At 41.3% G+C, this 18,974-nt stretch overlaps 1 protein-coding gene across 17 annotated transcripts in view; it reads left to right on the top strand.

Annotated features, from left to right (window-relative positions):
* Positions 1-18,974, top strand: part of ALPK1 (alpha kinase 1) — a 182,424-nt gene that overhangs the window by 89,001 nt on the left and 74,449 nt on the right. For 6 of the 17 annotated variants that reach the window (XM_054253050.2, XM_054253048.2, XM_054253049.2 and 3 more), the window contains 2 exons: positions 5,323-5,491; positions 9,892-10,046. In XM_054253050.2, the coding sequence (XP_054109025.1) occupies positions 5,371-5,491; positions 9,892-10,046 (276 nt within the window). In that variant the 5' untranslated portion in view covers positions 5,323-5,370. Of the gene's footprint in view, positions 1-2,312; positions 2,447-4,904; positions 4,982-5,270; positions 5,492-9,891; positions 10,047-18,974 lie in introns of all 17 variants that reach the window. The other 11 variants (XM_054253039.2, XM_035293114.3, XM_035293109.3 and 8 more) reach the window with 5 other exon arrangements.

The following is an 18,974-nucleotide window of genomic DNA, read 5'->3' as shown; positions in this document are numbered from 1 at the left end:
ATCACCATGACATCCCGTAGGTCTCTTGAACTTATTCCTCCTGTCTAACTGAAATTTTGTGTTTTGTCACCAACATCTCCTTAATTCCCCCATCCCCCAGTCTCTGTTCACTACCCTACTCTGTTTCTATGAGTTCAACAAAAGCCTACCTTCTACCATAAGGGAATGATACAACACTAAGAAAACATTAGCCTTTAGACAAAAGGATGATGTGCTACTAAAATTGTATTAGAATGCAGTTTTATTTATTTGTGCATGAGCTCTTCCTATTTCTTTGTTATACCTCCCTTTCTAGATGAAGTTCTATAAAAGAATGCTAGGAAAGAGAACCCCCTTCTTGCTTTAATTTTGGACATGAAGAAGAATGAGTCTTCAACTTACCTGCAGCTCACTCCCAGCCAAGTTTGTTCTTAACCTTCTAAACCACCAAACGTATTTTTAAATCTCAATGCTAACCTCCCATTTTAGCCAATATCTCCCTCTCTCAAGGAATGATGGGAATGGGATATCATTGCTACATGGCCTGTTGTTCACTGCAGTCCACTAATTAGTTATTTTATTAGCTCACTGAAGTACTCAGAAGGAATGAACACATGCTGCTGTACTCTTTACAATAGTAGTATAAGGATAAAATTCTGAGCAGCCTTTACTGCTTAGTTCTTTTCATAGGTAGGCAGGCTAAGAGCCAGTTTGTGGCATAAAACATTGTGGCTTATAGACATTTGAGGTAAAAGGGACATTGGAAACCTTTTAGTCCAACACCCAATTCATGCAGAAATACTTTTTTGAGGTATCCTAAACTAAAAAGAGATTAAACTTGTACATATGTACCTCAAAGATATTGTGGATTCACTTCCAACCCACTGCACAGAAGCAAGTATCACAAGAAAGAGAGTCACACAAAGCCAAGGGCGGTGGTGCACACCTGTAATCCCAGCTACTTGGGAGGCTGAGGCAGGAGTATCACTTAAGCCTAGAAGTATGAGTCCAACTTGGACAACATAGGGACACCCATCTCTAAAAAAAAATTTTAGGCCGGGTGCAGTGGCTCACACCTGTAATCCCAGCACTTTGGGAGGCCGAGGCGGGTGGATCACAAGATCAAGAGATTGAGACCATCCTGGTCAACATGGTGAAACCCCGTCTCTACTAAAAATACAAAAAATTAGCTGGGCATGGTGGGGTGTGCCTGTAGTTCCAGCTACTCAGGAGGCTGAGGGCGGAGAATTGCCTGAACCCAGGAGGCGGAGGTTGCAGTGAGCCAAGATCTCACCATTGCACTCCAGCCTGGGTAACAAGAGCAAAACTCCGTCTCAAAAAAAAAATTTTTTTAATTAGAAAGGTGAGTTACATGAATGTTTTTGTTTCCCAGTGCATAACACTAATAAAAGTAATGTTTACACTATACTATAGTCTAGTAAGTGTACAATCATATTATGTCTAAAATAAGTGTACAATTATATTATGTCTAAAAAAGTACCCACCTTAATTACAAAATACTTTATTTCTTAAAAAAATGCTAATGATGATCTGAGCCTTCAGCAAGTCCTAATCTTTCTGCTGGTAGAGGGTCTCGCCTCGATGTTGATGGCTGCTTACTGATCAGTTGCTAAAGGCTGGAGTGGCTGTGGCAATTTCTTAAGTTAAGACAACAGTGAAGTTTGCTACATGGATTGAGTCATCCTTTTCCTAAAGATTTTTCTGTAGCATGTAATGCTGCTTGATAGCCTTCACCCACAGTACAACTTCTTTCAAAATTGCAGTCATCCTCTCAAATCCTGCTGCTGCTTTACCAACTAAGTTTATGTAATATTCTACATACTTCGTTACCATTTTAACAATATTCACAGCATCTTTACCAGGAGTAGATTTCATCTCAAGAAACCTCTTTCCTTGCCCATCTATAAAAAGAATGTCCCATTCATTTAAGTTTTGTCATGAGATTGTAGCAATTCAGTCATATCTTAAGCTTTGCTAATTCTAGTTCTCTTGCTATCTCCATTACATCTGCAGTTACTTCCACCACTGAAGTCTTGAACACCTCAAAGTTATCTATGAGGTTTGGACTCAGTTTCCCCTGAATTCCTGTTAGTGGGGATATTTTGCCCCCGTCCCATGAATCATGAGTGTTCTTAATGATATCTAGAATGGTGAATCCTTTTCAGAAGGTCCATTAGAGGAATTTGTTTTGCCCAGATCCATCAAAAGAATTATTGTAAAAGATATAAACTGTAATCACTATAAGTTATAGCCTTATGAAATGTATTTCTTATATGATAAGACTTATAAGTCTAAATTACTTCTTGACCTAGGGGCTGTAGAATGAATGCTGTATTAGCAGGCATAAAAACAACATCAATCCTGTACATCTCAATCAGAGCTCTGGAGTGACCAGGTACAATGTCAATGAGCAATAATATTTTGAAGAAATTCTTTTTTCTGAGAGGTAGGTCTCAACAGGGAATTTAAAATATTCAGTAAACCATGTTGTAAACAGATATGCTGTCATCAGGCTTAGTTATTCCACTTATAGAGCACAGGCAGAGGGTATAATTCTTAAGGGCCTTAGGGTTTTCAGAACAGCAAATGAACACTGGCTTCAATGTAAAGCCATTAGCTGCATTAGCCTCTATCAAGAGAGTCACCCTGTCCTTTGCAGCTTTGAAGCCAAGCATTAACTCCTCCCCTCAAGATATGAAAGTCCCAGATGGTATCTTCTTTCAATACAAGGCTGTTTTGTCACCATTGAAAATCTGTTGTTTAGGGCAGCCACCTTCAACAGTTATATATATATATAATTTTTTTTTACAGCATCTTGCTCTGTCACCCAGCTGGAGTGTGGTGGTGCAATCACAGCTCACTCCAGCCTCGATCTTTTGGGCTCAAGCAATCCTCCCACCTCAGCCTCGCGAGTAGCTCAGACCACAGGTGTGCACTGCCACGCCCAGCTAATTTTTTATTTTTTGTATAGACAGGGTCTCCCTATGGTGCCCAGGTCGGGCATCAATGGTTTAACTAGCTTTTCTATATAACTTGCTGCAGTGTCTACATCAGCACTTGCTGCTTCATCTTGCGCTTTAGTTATGGAGATGGCTTCTTTCCTTAAACCTCATGAACTAACCTGGTGTAGCTTCCAACTTTTCTTCTGCAGCTCCCTCACCTCTCTCAGTCTTCATAGAATTGAAGAGAGTTGGGGCCTTCCTCTAGATTAGGGTTTGGCTTAAGGGAGTGTTGCAGCTGGTTTAATCCTCTATCCATTAAGCTTTCTCCATATCAGCTATAAGGCTGTTTCACTCTCTTACCACTTGCTTGTTCTCTGGAGTAGCACTTTTCATTTTCTTCAAGAAATTTTTTTTGCTTTCACGACTTGTCTAACTAACCTTTTGGCCTATCTTGACTTGAACATGCCTTCTCTCTTAGCTTAACATTTCCAGCTTTGGATGTAAAGTGAGAGATGTGTAACTCTTCCTTTCACTTGAACACATAAAGGCCATGGTAGGGTTAGTAAGTGACCTAATTTTAATATTTTTGTGTCTCAGGAAATAGGGAGGCCTGAGAGGAGGGAAAGAGACGGGGAAATGAGTGGTCAGTGGAGCAGTCAGAAGACATGCAACATTCATGGATTAAGTTTGCTCGCTCCGAGACAGTTTGTGGTGCCCCAAAATAATTGCAATAGTAACATCAAAGATCACTGATCACAGATCACCATAGCAGACATAATAATAATGAAAAAGTTTGAAACATTGCAAGAATTAAGAAAAAATGATGCAGAGACACCAATGGATAGACTTGCTCTTAGTGACCAATTCCTCAGTACTCACTTAAGGGAATGCCCTTTCAAGTAACACGAATTTTGTATTTGAGCACTCTGCTTGTGTTCTTCATCAACAAATACATTAATATTTTAAATGAAACACGCTTGTAATAACCTCAAGCTTTGCTTTGGCCGTTCTAGCTGTGTAATGTGTGTGTGTAATGCATGTGTGTGTTTAAACACAAAGTATATGGAGCTACAGAGTATACCTGTTAGGTTAGTATGAATAACACAAAATTTAGATTACACAGTTAGCTCAGCTTTCATTTTCTGCTCCTTTTAAGTCTCAGAATAGAAAATGAGAGAGAGAGAGAAAAAGACTTCCTTGCTATTTCAAATTCAGAACCAACTTCTTAAAGTCAGTTAAGAAACCCTTGGGTAGTAGAGCACATTTAATCCCAACACCAACACAATCATTCACTGCTCTAACATTTTCAATAGTTACTTCATTGCATGCAAGCTCAGAGAGAATAACAGGAGCCGTCCATATGTCTGCTACTTTCTTCCCTTTCAGACTCTTTCACTTTGGTAATAAAATTCTGCATGCCCTCCAGGAGTATCTAAACCTGACAGCAGCTCTGCTATCTATTCTGGCAATGTCTAAAAGAGAATAACTTCCTGTCTTTTGTTTACAGTGTTATACTTTAACAAAAAAAAGATATACAAAAAGATGTGTTAATTGAATAATGTTTTTCTATTTATTTGTCAAGCATGTTTTGTACTGTTGGTAACTTCTTTCTTGAAATAACCTTGATGAAAATCGCTCATTGATCACACTAATACTTACATAAGCAATCTCTCAACTGCATATATGTTAAATGACAATATAAGTAGATCAATATGACAGACCCATCCATATGACAGATTTAGGACATTGGGTTTTTGGGATATCAGTTCTCTATTTTACTTGGTAATGTGCCTGGCAGTGAAGAGCTTTAACTTTGGCATCTGTCATTGCCTATCTTGGTCTAAACTGTATCATGCTAAATATTATGACAAATACTGCACAGGGGAAATCAGCAGTGGGTTATGAGAGTGGTCAACTTCATATTACCGTGTACTAGTGTCTGATATTAGAACTGTTCACCAGATGCTTCCTGTGGACTTCCAGAGAGCAGAGTGTGGTGCCACTGAGCTCCAGAGGCACTGATGTGACATATGCAGAAGGTAAATAAATCATGTAGTATATTCATTTCATTTGGCTCCTGTGATTCCACTGACGTCACTGTGGATAACCAGTGTCTGTACTAGGCCCCTCTCGATTCTGCACTCTGAAGGCTTTGAGGTGCTGCCCATCTAGCCAGGCCCTGCAGTAATTTCACACACTCCTCTAATAAAGTCCTCGGGGGCTGTCATGTATTTTCCTGCACTTGCCCTATTATCCCTCCCTGCTTGAGTCTTACGGATAATTGATGATGCTTCAGTTAATCATCTTTCTCTCTCTTTTGTTCACCAGGTACTTCAGCTTTCAAGGGCCTCTTTTATTGAGAATCAATGTCTTCTCCTAGGTAATTGATCACCCTAGACCCAGGGACTCCCAATTCATCGTAATCATCATGAATACTCAAAAAGCTGTAGCCACAATACTGGAAGAGTGCAAGCAAGTGCTGGACCAGCTCTTGTTGGAAGCGCCAGATGTGTCAGAAGAGGACAAGAGAGAGGACCAGCGCTGCAGAGGTGAGGTTCTGATGGGAGGCACCAGGGGTGAGCCAGCAGGTTCACTCTCCTCTCCCTTGCCTGAACAACACGTTCTCATCTCTGCCCTATTTTTCTTCTCTTGGCAGATGACCACCGAGAGATGAGTGGATTTCTAGGGCATGAATGGGACATGGGCTGCAGGCGGAGGGGCAGGGGAGGAAGCCCACTTTGTTGCAGTGAATTGCTGTCAGTTCTAATTTTAGGCTTCAGTAAACATGAGGCAACAAGAAACAGTTTAGTTCAAGAAGAACAAAGGGTCCAAGTTGGCTAGTGCACGTAAATTTCAATTATTAAAAAATTGAAGCAATTTCTGAATGGTGGCACATACTTTTTTTCAAACTAGGATTTTTTGCCTCATCGGTTTCCATAGACTTCTAGGGTTTCCACAAATATGTCATCTCACCAGTCCAATCTCAGTTTTTTAGTCACCAATACATTTCTCATGCTATGTTCTCACGCCATTTGTAAAATAAATTCTCTCATCTCGGTAAATACTGATTGCATCATTATCAGAGTTTAAGAATTTGGCTTTTTGCTCATTTCATTGATTGTGTCATTCAGAGTTTTAGATAAGTCATTGTTGGGGAATTTTCATTTTTTCTTTAAACAGTTTTAGAGCAACCTTTTTTTATAGATTTATTTTTAGCATTGGAATAAATTTTCCTCCACTTCCATGAGTATTGTCCTTTTTACATGCTTTTACTATTTCTCTCGGTATTTTTAGCACTTTGCTATTCCTCACAGAAATAAGATTCCCAAAGAAAATGCACACGCCTTGTTTTTTGCTGTGGTTGTTCATTATGTGATGGGAAAAGGTTCTGGGAAAGTCTTTTCTCCTGAGTTCTTGTACACAGGCACATACATTTTTACAAGGGCACTATGGAAGTCTTAATTATTTGTAACCTGTCATTTGTCCTCCTTTTGAGACAAATAGCCTACATCCAGTCATTTCACAGCCTCAGTTTCTATAATACACCAATGTGTGACTTTGCTTCCTAGCTCCATGTGCCTGTCAGCCTGAGATCACTCTCACAGATGTCAGCCTTTGTCAGGGAATGGCAGGTACTTGGCACCTACAGAATATGCTCTATGGCTGGCCCTAGTTCTCCCCAGGGGCGGTGTGTTGTGTTCTGTTGTTTCCACTGAAGTTTTTCTCGCCCTTTTACTACACCACACCCTTTGTCTTCCTCAGCCCAAATTCCTTTAAGCTTTGTGTTGTCCCTAGTGAAGACTCTGAGCTCCCAATTGAGTAGCATTTTCTTTTTCCTTTTCTTCCCGAGTGCCACAGAATAGGAGAGGTAATCAGTTTAGTTCCAGATAAGGCAAATCACGGCTGTAAAATCACTAAATTAGACACGGCCCTTCAGGTAGGCTGCTTGGGGAAGTAAGTGATCAGAGAGGCAGAGGAGGCTACTGCTGGATCTGGGGCTGACTGCCTGGCGTTGGCTGAATGCAATAAACGGGCAGGGACGAACGCCTCCTATGCGGAGCCATTGGCAGCCACAGCATCAGCCCAGCCGAAGGGCGGCGTTGCGCGTCCCACGCGAGCCCACCGCACGGATGGGGTGCAGCCTCCACCGGAGCCCTTCCCTCTGCAGGTGGCTGCGGAGCGGCTCGAGCAGGCGGGTCATGCCGCCACCAATGTCGTCACCACATGTGCTCCCAGAGAAAGGCATTAGTACAGGGTCACTTATGGCAGCGGGGCGAGCCAGCAGACTGCAACACAAACACTGAGGTTTTTATTCTTCTCCCTCCTTCTCTCGACCCCCTCCTTTTCCCTCAGAAATTGTCCTTGTCAGCAGGGGTGACTACCCCAGCAACTTACCCAGAGATGGAGAAGGAACTGAAATCCAAAGATACATTTTATAAACATCGTTTAGAGGCGTATTTTATTTCAGGGTACCCACAGGACATTCTGACTTGAGGTGTGGGGAAAGGGTGCAAAACCGAAATGGAGGCAAAAACAAGTTAGTTGCAAAGAACAGACTTTTCCATTACCATGAAGAAATTTGAAAACATTAAAACTATTCAGTCCAAAGTATGATAAACTTCTATGAATCCAGAAATCACATTTCCTTTGTCATGTGACTGCTCATTTTGACTCAGTGTTCAAATAATTTAAATAATTTATTAGCCAAATCGGGGCACTTCTGAGAATGAAAAGGAGCACCGTTAATAAGGACCACACAGGACTATCCTAAACAAACAGGACTAAATTGTCATCCCATCAGTAACTGTTTAGAAGTGCTCTTGAAGAAATGTTCTCTACAACTATGTTGAAAACAATTTTAGAAGTTGAAATTATGTCAGTGACTGTAAGAGGGTCAGGCTTTCCAGTAGAATGTGGCCACACAGGTCCCTAATCCTGTGAGTCAGCTTTCAAGGGGGAATGCCATCAGTCACACAGTAGATGCTCAGTAGTCCTGGACTGTTCAGTGGGTATAAGGGGTGGTAATTTCAGTGTGATACCTGCAAGCCATCCTTGGTAATCAAGGTGAATCATTCATTGGTATGGCCCATGTGAGATCCCCTAATGCCAAACCGTCCTTCCCCACTAGGAAACTTCCTTACATTGACCCAGTTGGTGGCTAAATGGTTCGTAAAAAGGGATCACAGATTAAGTTAGGTTTTCCCTCTCCTTTTTTCTTTCATTCTTCCTGTCATTCATATCTCTTTTGCTGTATTTAGTATGTTTCACATAGATATTAGATGAACCATTTTTTTTATAGATAATATAAAAATATATTCAAAGCACCAGCTAGAAGATGAACCTTCTCTTTTAATCATACTGGTTACATCACGGTGTGACTTATACAAATGTTCAAACATGATGCTTGTCTTCAGGGACCTAACAGTCCAGTGAGAGACAGAGGTAGTTACAAAGCAGTGGGATGAAGGCTGAAAAGAGCCTGCTCCCTTGGGTTTGGAAGTGCTCAGAACAGGCACTCAATTCCATGGTGGGCTCACAGCAGACTGATGAGAAGTGGCAATGTTTGCTTTGAGTGCCAAAGTCGGTGGGCCGGAATTTGGTCACAAGGCACTGCGGGAAGACGATCCAAACAGCCAGAACAGGATTTCCAAAACCTTTGAAGATTTTTATGCAGGGCAATGGCCTGTTTCATCTTGTTTTTAGAAAAATGAGGATCAGCAATGTGCAAGATGAAGTGGCTGGAGCAAGATGCAGGTAACAATTCAGGCAAGAATAACTGCCTAGGAAGAGGAGGAAATGGATTTTCGGAGGCACAGGATTTGACAACCAATTAGGTTTGGGGAAGAAAAGAGAACACAAAGTCTAGACTGACTCCTGGGTTTCAGATTTGGGGAACTTAGTGAAGGGTGGTACCAGTCATCACAATAGAGATTTAGAAGGGAAAACAGATTTAGAAAAAGGAGATGAGTTCATTTTTGGATGTTGAGTATGAGAGGGCTGTGAGACAAGTACCTAGAGATTTGTAGCCAGCAATCATGTATGCAGGTTCATAATCCTTTATTCATAACTCTGGTATCACATGTGTACTTCGGAATTCAGAATTTTTCTAGTGTTAGGAGACGGTCTTTTGGTGCATGTACCGTGTATTACATTCATACTCAGTAGAAGGTGGAGTGTAGTCAAACACAGAAAGTTTTGCAGCAAAACTTCTGAGCAAACTCACTGAGTGCTTAAGTAGGACTATGAATACTCTCTAGTCAAATCAAGTCTGCTTTGGGTGCCAAACTTAAGAAACATTTTCCATTTGCCAAGCTGTTTGGGTTTCCAAAGTTTGTATAGGAGTGTATGATCCACTCTAAGTAGATTTGGTGCCCATTAAGAGATTTAATATATCTACTATGTGAAGCAGGGCCATTTCACAATTAATTTACACCATTTCAAATCTCATTTGTGTTTTTCGTAGTTATTGTCTGTCTTCAAATGTAGCCCATATCGAAGGGTTGAGAAAGTGAAGTCTTAGAGAAGCAAAAGGAGGTTTTACCAATTAACACTGCACCACCCACCTGCCACAAGCCCAAAATGCCATTCCATTTCAGTCCCTTTCTCATTTTACAGGGAAAATAATATTTCCTTCATTCCTTTCTCTGATTCTTCATGCAGAGATAGTCACTAAAGTGCTTCACTTCCTGCTAAAAACCTTTCTTAATGCCTGACTACCCCAATTTACCTGTAGGGCAAAGTAGTCCAGGGCCACCCCTGACAGATAGCTCCTCACTGTTATTCTTTGAGTCAGAACCAACAGCTTAGACCAGCCAGCAAGAGGCAGGGAAGAGGTTTTTCTCTTTTTTTTTTTTTCCTTTTTGCCACTGAGGTGCTTCATCATAACACTGGTAGCTCAACAGCCTTTTCTTTGACTGCAATTTCCTTACCTGAACTCTGACCTTTTCAGCTTCACTCCCTGGCGAGTTAAGGACCCTGATCCAGGAGGCAAAGGAAATGAAGTGGCCCTTCGTGCCTGAAAAGTGGCAGTACAAACAAGCCGTGGGCCCAGAGGACAAAACAAACCTGAAGGATGTGATTGGCGCCGGGTTGCAGCAGTTACTGGTAGGAAGAACCACACCACCTGTTTCCCTGACATCCCTAAGTGAGGCATTTAGACTTTAAGTGGTCTAATAGATTAAATTTCTTTGAAGCACAAGACAGCCCCCTACCCTTATGGTCAGGTCTGCCAGATTGACTAATGTCGGGAAAATAGCTGTTTGAAAAGCATTGCTAGCCCATAAGATCTTGTGTTGGTTGTAAAGCCAAATCCAGTAAAAGTGAAGAGTGGTCAGAGGGTATAACATGAACTCTGTCATTCTGAAATATCCTTGGTGGGCCAGAGAAGCAGGTTTGATTTCACCATTCCTCACAGCATTTTAATCTTGAAATGCTACTTTCTGAAAGTTAGATGGCTTAAAAAAATAAATGCACCATTGTTTCATCCGCGTGACTTGCTGTCTAAGCTATTGAAGTTTGGCATATTCCTTCCCTGAGCCCCACCTAGGGTCCTGTTCACTTTCTTATATCCTCAAGATTAAGGCTGTTCAGGAAGCAACAAGTCAAAGTCATTGACATGCTTATTTCTCAACTCATTTATTGGAAATTAATTGAACTGGTACCTCTACACCAGATAGTAGAGAGCCCAAGGAGTAGCACAGGAACTCAGATTGCAGCTCAGGATTCAGGCTCTGGTTCTGGGGATGACATAGGGAGTACCATTTTCCTTTTTAATAGCGTTGCTTTTTACCCACATTCTCTCAGATGATTGTCAAGGAAAAAAGATTGCTAGTTTATATGCTTTTTTTCTCAAATAAAAAATGCATTTGTCTGGAGATCAGGCATGATCTCCAGCATGATCTCAAGCATGACAATATCCTAAGATTTTTACTTTATTGGTTTACGTAAGATTGTATTTTTGAGTCATCCCAAAATAAATATATAGGCATTGTCTTTGCCCTTTCAAGCAAAAATCTAGGAAAGACCCCCGATCTATATACACACAAAAGCGTCTTTAGAGACTTAATAGAAACAGTAAAACCCCACCTCTCTCATCCTCTTAAAAAACAAACAAAACAGGTTAAGCAGACTGGGGATTGCAAGCAAAGGAAAGTGAATACTTAAAAAGAACACAACGGTGAGCCAGGGGTTTTAAATAAATGTGGTCAGTGTTAGTGTAAAAGTAGAATAAAATAATAGCTATAACTTATATGTCACTATAGAGTTAGCAAAGCGCTTGCACATGCAACATTTCATTTAATTCTAAATGCCTTAGAATGATTCAGATACTCTTTGACTTATGATGCGGTTGCCCCCAATAAATTCATAAGTTGGCAATATAATAAGTCAAAATGTTACACATTAAAATGTGTTTAATACCTAACCTCCTAAACATCATAGCTTAGCTTAGCCTCCCTTAAACAAGCTCAACATTTATGTTAGTGTACAGTTGGGCAAAGTCATCTAATACAAAGCCTATTTTATAACAAAGTATTGAATACTTTGGGTAATTTAGTGAATACTGTGCTGAAAGTGAAAAACAGAGTGGTTGTATTCTACTAAATGTATATTGCTTTCACACCATCATAAAATAAAAAATCATAAGTTGAACCATTGTAAGTTAGGGATCTCCTGTGTTACCATTATCATCCCTCTTTTATGAACAAGAAAATTAAGGTGCAGAGAGATTGATTTGCCTAGGGGAGTGGGCCAGTAAGTGGTGAAATTGTGACTTACAGCCTTCTCCTTCATCCAACTCCAATTCTCCATTAGGAAGCACCAGGTGAAGAGCTTGAAAGCACAGGTAGAAGTCATGAGATTTGCTTATTGTATCTAAAGCAAGCTGTAGGCCATCCAGTAAAACTTTTTGCATTGATGATGGAAATGTTCTACAGCTGTGCTGTTCAATATGGTAGCCACTGGCCACAGATGGCTCTCAAGCACTTGAAATGTGGTAAATGGGACTGAAGAACTGAATTTTTAATTTTATCTATTTTTTATTCATTTCTACGTAAATAGTCACATGTGGCCAGGGCTGCCATTTTATTGGACAGGGCGGCCCTAAAGCAGTGGCTATGAATGAGAGACCTCCAAGACAACAGATTAGCAACACCTGAAAACTGGCCAGAAATTCAAATTCTTAGGCCTAAACCAAAACTCTTACTGAATCAAACACCTTAAGGATGGGAGTCCAGCAGTGAGCATTAGACAAGCCCACCAGATGACAGATGATTCTGATCTGTGCTAAAGTGTGAGAACCACTGCTCTGCAGGGAAGAGTAGAGTGACAAGCACGGGGGAAAGGCAGGGAGACTGAATGGGGATAGAGTGGAGACGGGTAAGGTAAGAATTAGGGAGAATCCAGTGAGAAGACTGTAGGAGACCAACCCGAGAAAAAAAAATCTCCTTTCCATCAATTCTGGGAACTGTTGCTTAGACTGAAGCCCTCCTGCAAGAGCTGATGGCTGCTTGACTTGCTTCGAGATCCCTTGTGTAATTAGCCTAGTGGAATATGAGAACTTTACAAACCTTCCAAGGAAGGCGAGAGCAAATCAACCTCGAAGAGAGAGCGACTCCTTCTTTGACGTTTGGGTTTAGCAGGTTTCTCTGACTTTTGAACACAGGCTGAGTGCCGGAGATGTAAAACCCCATCATTATAACTGGGGTTTTACTCCCCTTGCTCCAACCTGCAATCACCAGACCCCTCCACCCCTGCATTTAAAGCTGGTTGTGACATTAGCTTAAAAACTAAAAATGATGTTTTTAAACATTTAAGTCTTGCTGTATTGGGGGTTTAATGTGAGTTGGGAAACAAGCTGCTCATAGTTGGTAGACTGTTTTAAGAGCCCACTTACGATACCTCCTGCTATGTCTCTCTATACTACACAAATTTCACAACTGGAGAAATAGAGGCATAGGGAATTTAAGAAATTTGAGCTCAGTTCACAAGGTCACTCAGTATCAGCTCTAAAGGGCTATCTATTAGGCCGTCTTTAGTATCTAATATATTTAATCTGGTAGCTTTTTGACCTTTGAGCATCATTTTCTTTAGCTTGCCCAGCAAGCTATAAATTAAGCAACCACACCTCCTAATGACTTTTAGGATGTTCTCCTATTGTGCCAAACCCCCAGTGCACAATTGCTAAACCACTGTTTTGTAAATATGGGGAACCATAGCACCCTGTGAATCAGGCTTTCCTAAAGTCTCTCTATTTTTAATATCTTAGATTATTAAAAATAGTTTGAATAAATTCCATCATTTGTTTTTGTTTCATTGTATCTCAATCTGGTCAATTTCAATATTAGCGTTTATCAGAGCTGGATGGTCATATTTTAATAACTGACTAATTGTGAAATTCTACTCTCACTTAAAAAAGATTACCGAGTTTGTCTTTTCATGTTTTCTCTCTTCTTAGAGTTTATTCATAAATATAAACTTTCTGTGATTTTTTTTTACCTGGAAATGAATCCTTCCCATACAATGTTTCCCCTCTGCTTTTAAAATTAGCATTGTACTTAGAGCATAAACATTGTGTTTTTAATTCTACAAATAACAGATCGAAGTTGAGCACAGAATGCTTAAGTAAAAGGCAAGTCAAAAGCAACTGTTTTCCACAGTTCACCAGTTGGTAAAATTAAGAGTCATTTATAATGTTATTCTCTTGGGCTGAACTTAACCAAGAAAAATGATACATGTTTTGTGTTTTGCTTTCTGGTCTCCGCTGTGTTTCCATTTCCGCCCTCCCCAGTGCTCTCCTCCCCTCCTCCCCGACTCTCCAATCCCTTTTCCTTTGGTGTGTGGCCACAGACAGAAATTTATGGCAGGGGCCAACCTCCTTTACACTCCACACAAAGCTTGCTGACTTGAGAGAGTTTGTCCGCGCTCTCCCAGAAGAAACACCTGCAGTACGCTCCCTGAGAAACCTGAAGAGATGTGAGATTAATGTGGCTGTAATAGCTGGGCAGTGTTTTGGGTATTATGCCCTCTCCCCAGGTAGATGGGTCTTTTCCGAGATGATACCAATTATTTATTGCTGAAACATCTGTTGATAACTGCAGCTGCCCTTGTAAAACAAAGCATATCACGGGGTCACAGGCTACGGGGACCTAAAATCCTACCTCATGCTAGTTTCAGTCTATTCAGCAACACCCTCAAGTCCATGGGTTACCATCATCTTTAATGTCTCATCGTGCCATAGAAAATACTTTGTAAACACCGAGCTGCCCTGCCCTACAGGCTTTGAAGTATTATTTCATCTTCATCGGTAATTTATATTCCAGTGCCATTGTACTGTGGGAAAGAGAGGGGGAACCTTTTTTGTTTTCCATTTAATTGTATATCGCCTGACACTTTGACCTGTATTATTAGTATTAGTCAGAAAAAGGATTTTCTCCCTCTCTTATTTAAAAATAAAATTTCAAGGGAAAGTAAGCGCTCCTTCAGCTCTTTTCACTCAAAACAATGTTTACACTCTGAGAGGGAAAGATGAAAAGCATGAGCAACTTTTTTCAAGTGTCGGAGAAGGGCATTTCAGTCTGTGAAAGAGAACAGTAAGGCCCTTATAAATATCAGTCAGCAGAATCTTTGATGGATTTTTCAAAAAGTATTGAAGGCATTTAGTGTTAGCTTCTGTTTAGCTCTGCTTTGGGCCATGGCAGTGGCGTGCTAGCTGGGAAAACCCGTAGAATGCTAACTTGCTGCTGAGATGCCGGGGAAGGACTCAATGTGGATGCCACCTTGGGAAATTTTTTTTTTCTTGTAGTTTTTACTCTTCTAAACAACAACAACAAAAATGGCTAATGAATTAAAAGAAAATCTGAAAGTAAAGCTTTCAAAAGGTAGAGTAAAGGCTGTGTTAGGATTTGCAAGTGGGAAGAGATTGGGCTGCAAGGCCAAGAGCTGTGTGGTGGCCCCTGAGTTTGAACATCCCCAGCACAGGTTTGGGGGTCCTGATGTTGAAGAGAGACTGGCCTATTTCTGTGGAGGGAGGGACCTGCTCTCAGTCAGCCCTGGATTTACTGTGGTGCTCACTCGCAGAGATACGAGATAATTTTTGTATGTTGGCACTAAAAGCGCAGTCTGAGGACGTGAAGCAGGCCCAGAAGGAGGATATTTATTTTTCCATGTCCTTTTCAACTCTACAACCATGAAAAATGGGTAATCTGATAGGCCTGATGCTGTAAATATTTTTGGAAAATATCTGTGGTGCCTTGGAGTGATTTTTGTTTTTTTGAGATGAAGTCTCATTCTTGTCCTCCAGGCTGGAGTGCAGTGGTGAGATCTTGGCTCACTGCAACCTCCCCCTCCTGGGTTCAAGCGATTCTCCCACCTCAGCTCCCAAGTAGCTGGAATTACAGGCATAAGCCACCACGCCCAGCTAATTTTTGTATTTTTAGTAGAGACGGGGGTTTCACCATATTGGTCAGGATGGTCTCAAACTCCTGACCTCAGTGATCCACCAGCCTTGTCCTCCCAAAATTCTGGGATTACAGGCGCCAGCCACCACACCCAACCCCTTGGAGTGATTTGAAGAGACACCGTAATAATAATAATAATAATAATAGTAATAATAAGTGTTTAGTTGTTTCCTTATGCTATTCTATGGAAAACCCCTGTGGATGAATAAAATTGATCAATTTTGTTCCAAAAATTTTTTTAACTTTTAAGTTCAGGGGTACACATGCAGGTTTGTTACATAGGTAAACTCATGTCCCAGGGGTTTGTTATACAGAGCATTTATCACCCAGGTACTAAGTCTATTACCCATTAGTTATTTTTCCTGATTGTCTCTCTCCTCCCATCATCCACCTTCCGATAGGCCCCAGTGTGTGTTGTTCCCTTCCAAGTGTCCATGCGTTCTTATCATTTAGCTCCCACTTATAAGTGAGAACATGCAGTATTTGGTTTTCTGTTCCTGTGTTAGTCTGCTAAGGATCACGGCCTCCAGCTCCATTTGTGTTCTTGCAAAAGACATGATCTCATCCCTTTTTATGGCTGCATAGTCAGAATATTTTTTCTGATATGCCTCTTCATATTCTCTTGGTGCCTTTGATTGTGGATATTTGTATGTTTGAACTACTTAAGATATTATGGGGTGAAATTTAAAACATGAATAGACATAAATAAATATAAGAGTTAGTCATTGCAAGATTGCAGAAAATGCTTTAAAAATGACTAGGGTGACTAAAATGTAAGCTCAGGGGGTGGAGGAGAGACTGGCAAAAGGAACCGAAGTATGAATGCATTAGGAAATGAAATATCAAGTTAAAGAAAGTTATGGAAATAATAAAATTCCCTCCACAAATAAGCTCTTGGTTAAAGATGTAAAAACTAATTTTAGAATGTTTATTCTAGGTGCTGGTTTTTATATTAGTAATAGAGAATTCAAAAGCAGTAACAGGTTCTGTTTGGATTATGATTCTTTCAACAACTGATCTTCTCAAGCGGGTTTTGCATCTTATGTGCTTTGGAGCTTTAATAGCAGAAATCTTTTTCATCAAGATGCAAACACACACACACACACACACACACACACACACAAAGTGAAGATAAACTATGCATTCATTCATTTAGCGTATGCCAGACGTTTGATAGAACACTGAGAGAAATGTAGAAGAAATAGAGGACCCGATTCATGTCCTGGAAAACTACAAGAATGAAGAGACAGGGCAACCCTTGTGAAAGTCCTGCTTATTAAAATGGTTCTTCCCATGTGTTGACCTAATATGTTGTAGTTGCTCAATCTATGTTCTTTAGCTATGACCACAAAATGGTCTTAAAGAGACATGTTATAATTCCCTTTTCAAAATTAAGAAAATTAATGCTCAAAAAAGTTAATTAACTTGTTGAAAGTCACAATTTGTCTTTCTATGGACAGCTCTGTTCTTTCCATTTAGGAGAGCCATGCTGGCTTTTTTTTTTTTTTTTTTTTTTTTTTCTGAGAGGGAGTTTCACCCCAGACTGGGGTGTAATGGTGCCATCTCGGCTCACTGCAACTTCCACGCCCAGGTTCAAGCAATTCTCCTGCCTCAGCCTCCCGAGTAGCTGAGATTACAGTTGCCTGCCACCATGCCCAACTAATTTTTCTATCTTTTTTTTTTTTTTTTTGAGAGGGAATTTTGCTCTTGTTGCCAAGGCTGGAACGATCTCGGCTCATTGCAACCTCCACCTCCTGGGTTCAAGTGATTCTCCTGCCTCAGCTTCCTGAGTAGCTGGGATTACAGGCGTTAGCCACCACACCCAGCTAATTTTGTGTTTTTAGTAGCCACAAGGTTTCACCATGTTTGTCAGGCTGACTCTCTAACTCCTGACCTCAGGTGATCTGCATGCCTCGGCCTCCCAAAGTACTGGGATTACAGGCGTGAGCCACTGCGCCCTGCCTATGCTTGCTTTTAAGATGCTGAGACACCAGTGGTTGGTCACAGCCATGGCCAGGGGCCTGGATTGTGCCTACTCTTGTGCTGACTACTTCAGGAACCTCTGGATCTTGCTGTGATCTAAAAACCTAAGTTTGTCTCAGAAAGAACCCTGAACCAGCCAAATGCCTGGCGTTTCTGAGGCTGCAACAATTGTGTTTTGTTCAGGCCCCCTAGATAAGATAGCCGATCAGGAAAAAGGCCTATGAGGAAGGGAACTGAGCTACTTGTCAAAGGCAGAACAAACAGCGTGTGGTGACAGATTGGACAGACAGGGTGGGCACAAAGGATAGGATTTCAGTCTCAGGATGAGTAGGGCAGTGATGCCTTTACCTGAGATAGAGCACAGGAGGGGAGGCTGGTGTGTGCCTCTTGGATGTCTTACAGATAGCTAGAACTCACAGTCCTTCTCTTCCCTCCTCTCAGCTAAGGTCCTCTTTCGGGGTCCAGTAGCATAAGCTGGGAACTTCAAGGTCATTCTTGTCAACTTCCTCTCCCTTGCTTGACATACCTTCTCCATCACCAAGCTTAGCAGGTCTTACTTTCTAAATCTCTCCCCAGGTCCCCTGCAGCCCATCACTACTCCTGTTGCAGCTGCAGCTATGTCTCACGTGGGCTCCTGCCACTGCTTCCTGAATAGCCTCCCACATCCACCCTGCTCCATCCCCTACATCTCTTCATGCACAGAGGTGTTTGTGCAAACTACAACTCTAGTCTGTCACCCCCATATGCCTAGGAATGCAAAACTCTGTGATGAGGCCCACAGGCCCTGCGAGGCACAGTCCTTCCCTTGGCTGCCCCTGCTCCACCATCTTCATCTCATGGCCTCCTTTCAGTCCACAGTCTTACCGGGATTCTTCCATGCACATGGCTGTTCTCCAAGACAATCTTCCCTCCCTCCTTTGCCTGATTAATTTCTGTGTATCTCTCCCTTCTCAGCTCACGTCTCAGTTCTTCAGGGAAGTAAGCTTTCCCTGATTTCTGTGAGTAATCAAAATTCCCCAATATAGGCTTTGCTATGAGACACCACTTTTGTAGAGCTTTTCAATGTTGCAGTTTACATTTGTTCATGGCGTTTCTTTCATTCCTGTCATTCTCTCCCACTAGCTACAAGCTCCATGAGGACAGGGCCTTATCTGTGTTCACCATTATATCCTTGACACTTAAAATGCATACCTTCAATGAACACCCTTGGATGGGTGAAGGGATGGATGGATGGATGGATGGATGGATGGATGGATGGATGGAACAATATTAATGCTATTTGAAAAACATGGTGTTTCATATGGATGTGTGGTGGCATAGATATGAGACTGCCCCATGCGTGGCCCACAGCCAGACAATTGTCTGGGTAATGATCAGGAGGATGATGCCTATGTATTTCTCAGGGTTGGAAGGCATTTAAGTAAATGCCTTAAGTGCTTTCTGATATAGAAATGAAATAGCACCTGAAGAAGATAATGTTATTTGTTGTGCATATTATAAATTGGAGTGGGGAGCTCCTGCATTTGGGGAGTACACTGAACTGCCAAGGAAAGAATGATCATGTGAGGTCCTGCATAAATGTTAGGCTTGAGAG

Source organism: Callithrix jacchus, chromosome 3, assembly GCF_049354715.1.
Source record: "Callithrix jacchus isolate 240 chromosome 3, calJac240_pri, whole genome shotgun sequence".
Lineage (NCBI taxonomy): Eukaryota > Metazoa > Chordata > Mammalia > Primates > Cebidae > Callithrix > Callithrix jacchus.
Note: the sequence above shows the minus strand (reverse complement) of the source record. Positions and strands in the feature narration are given on the sequence as shown.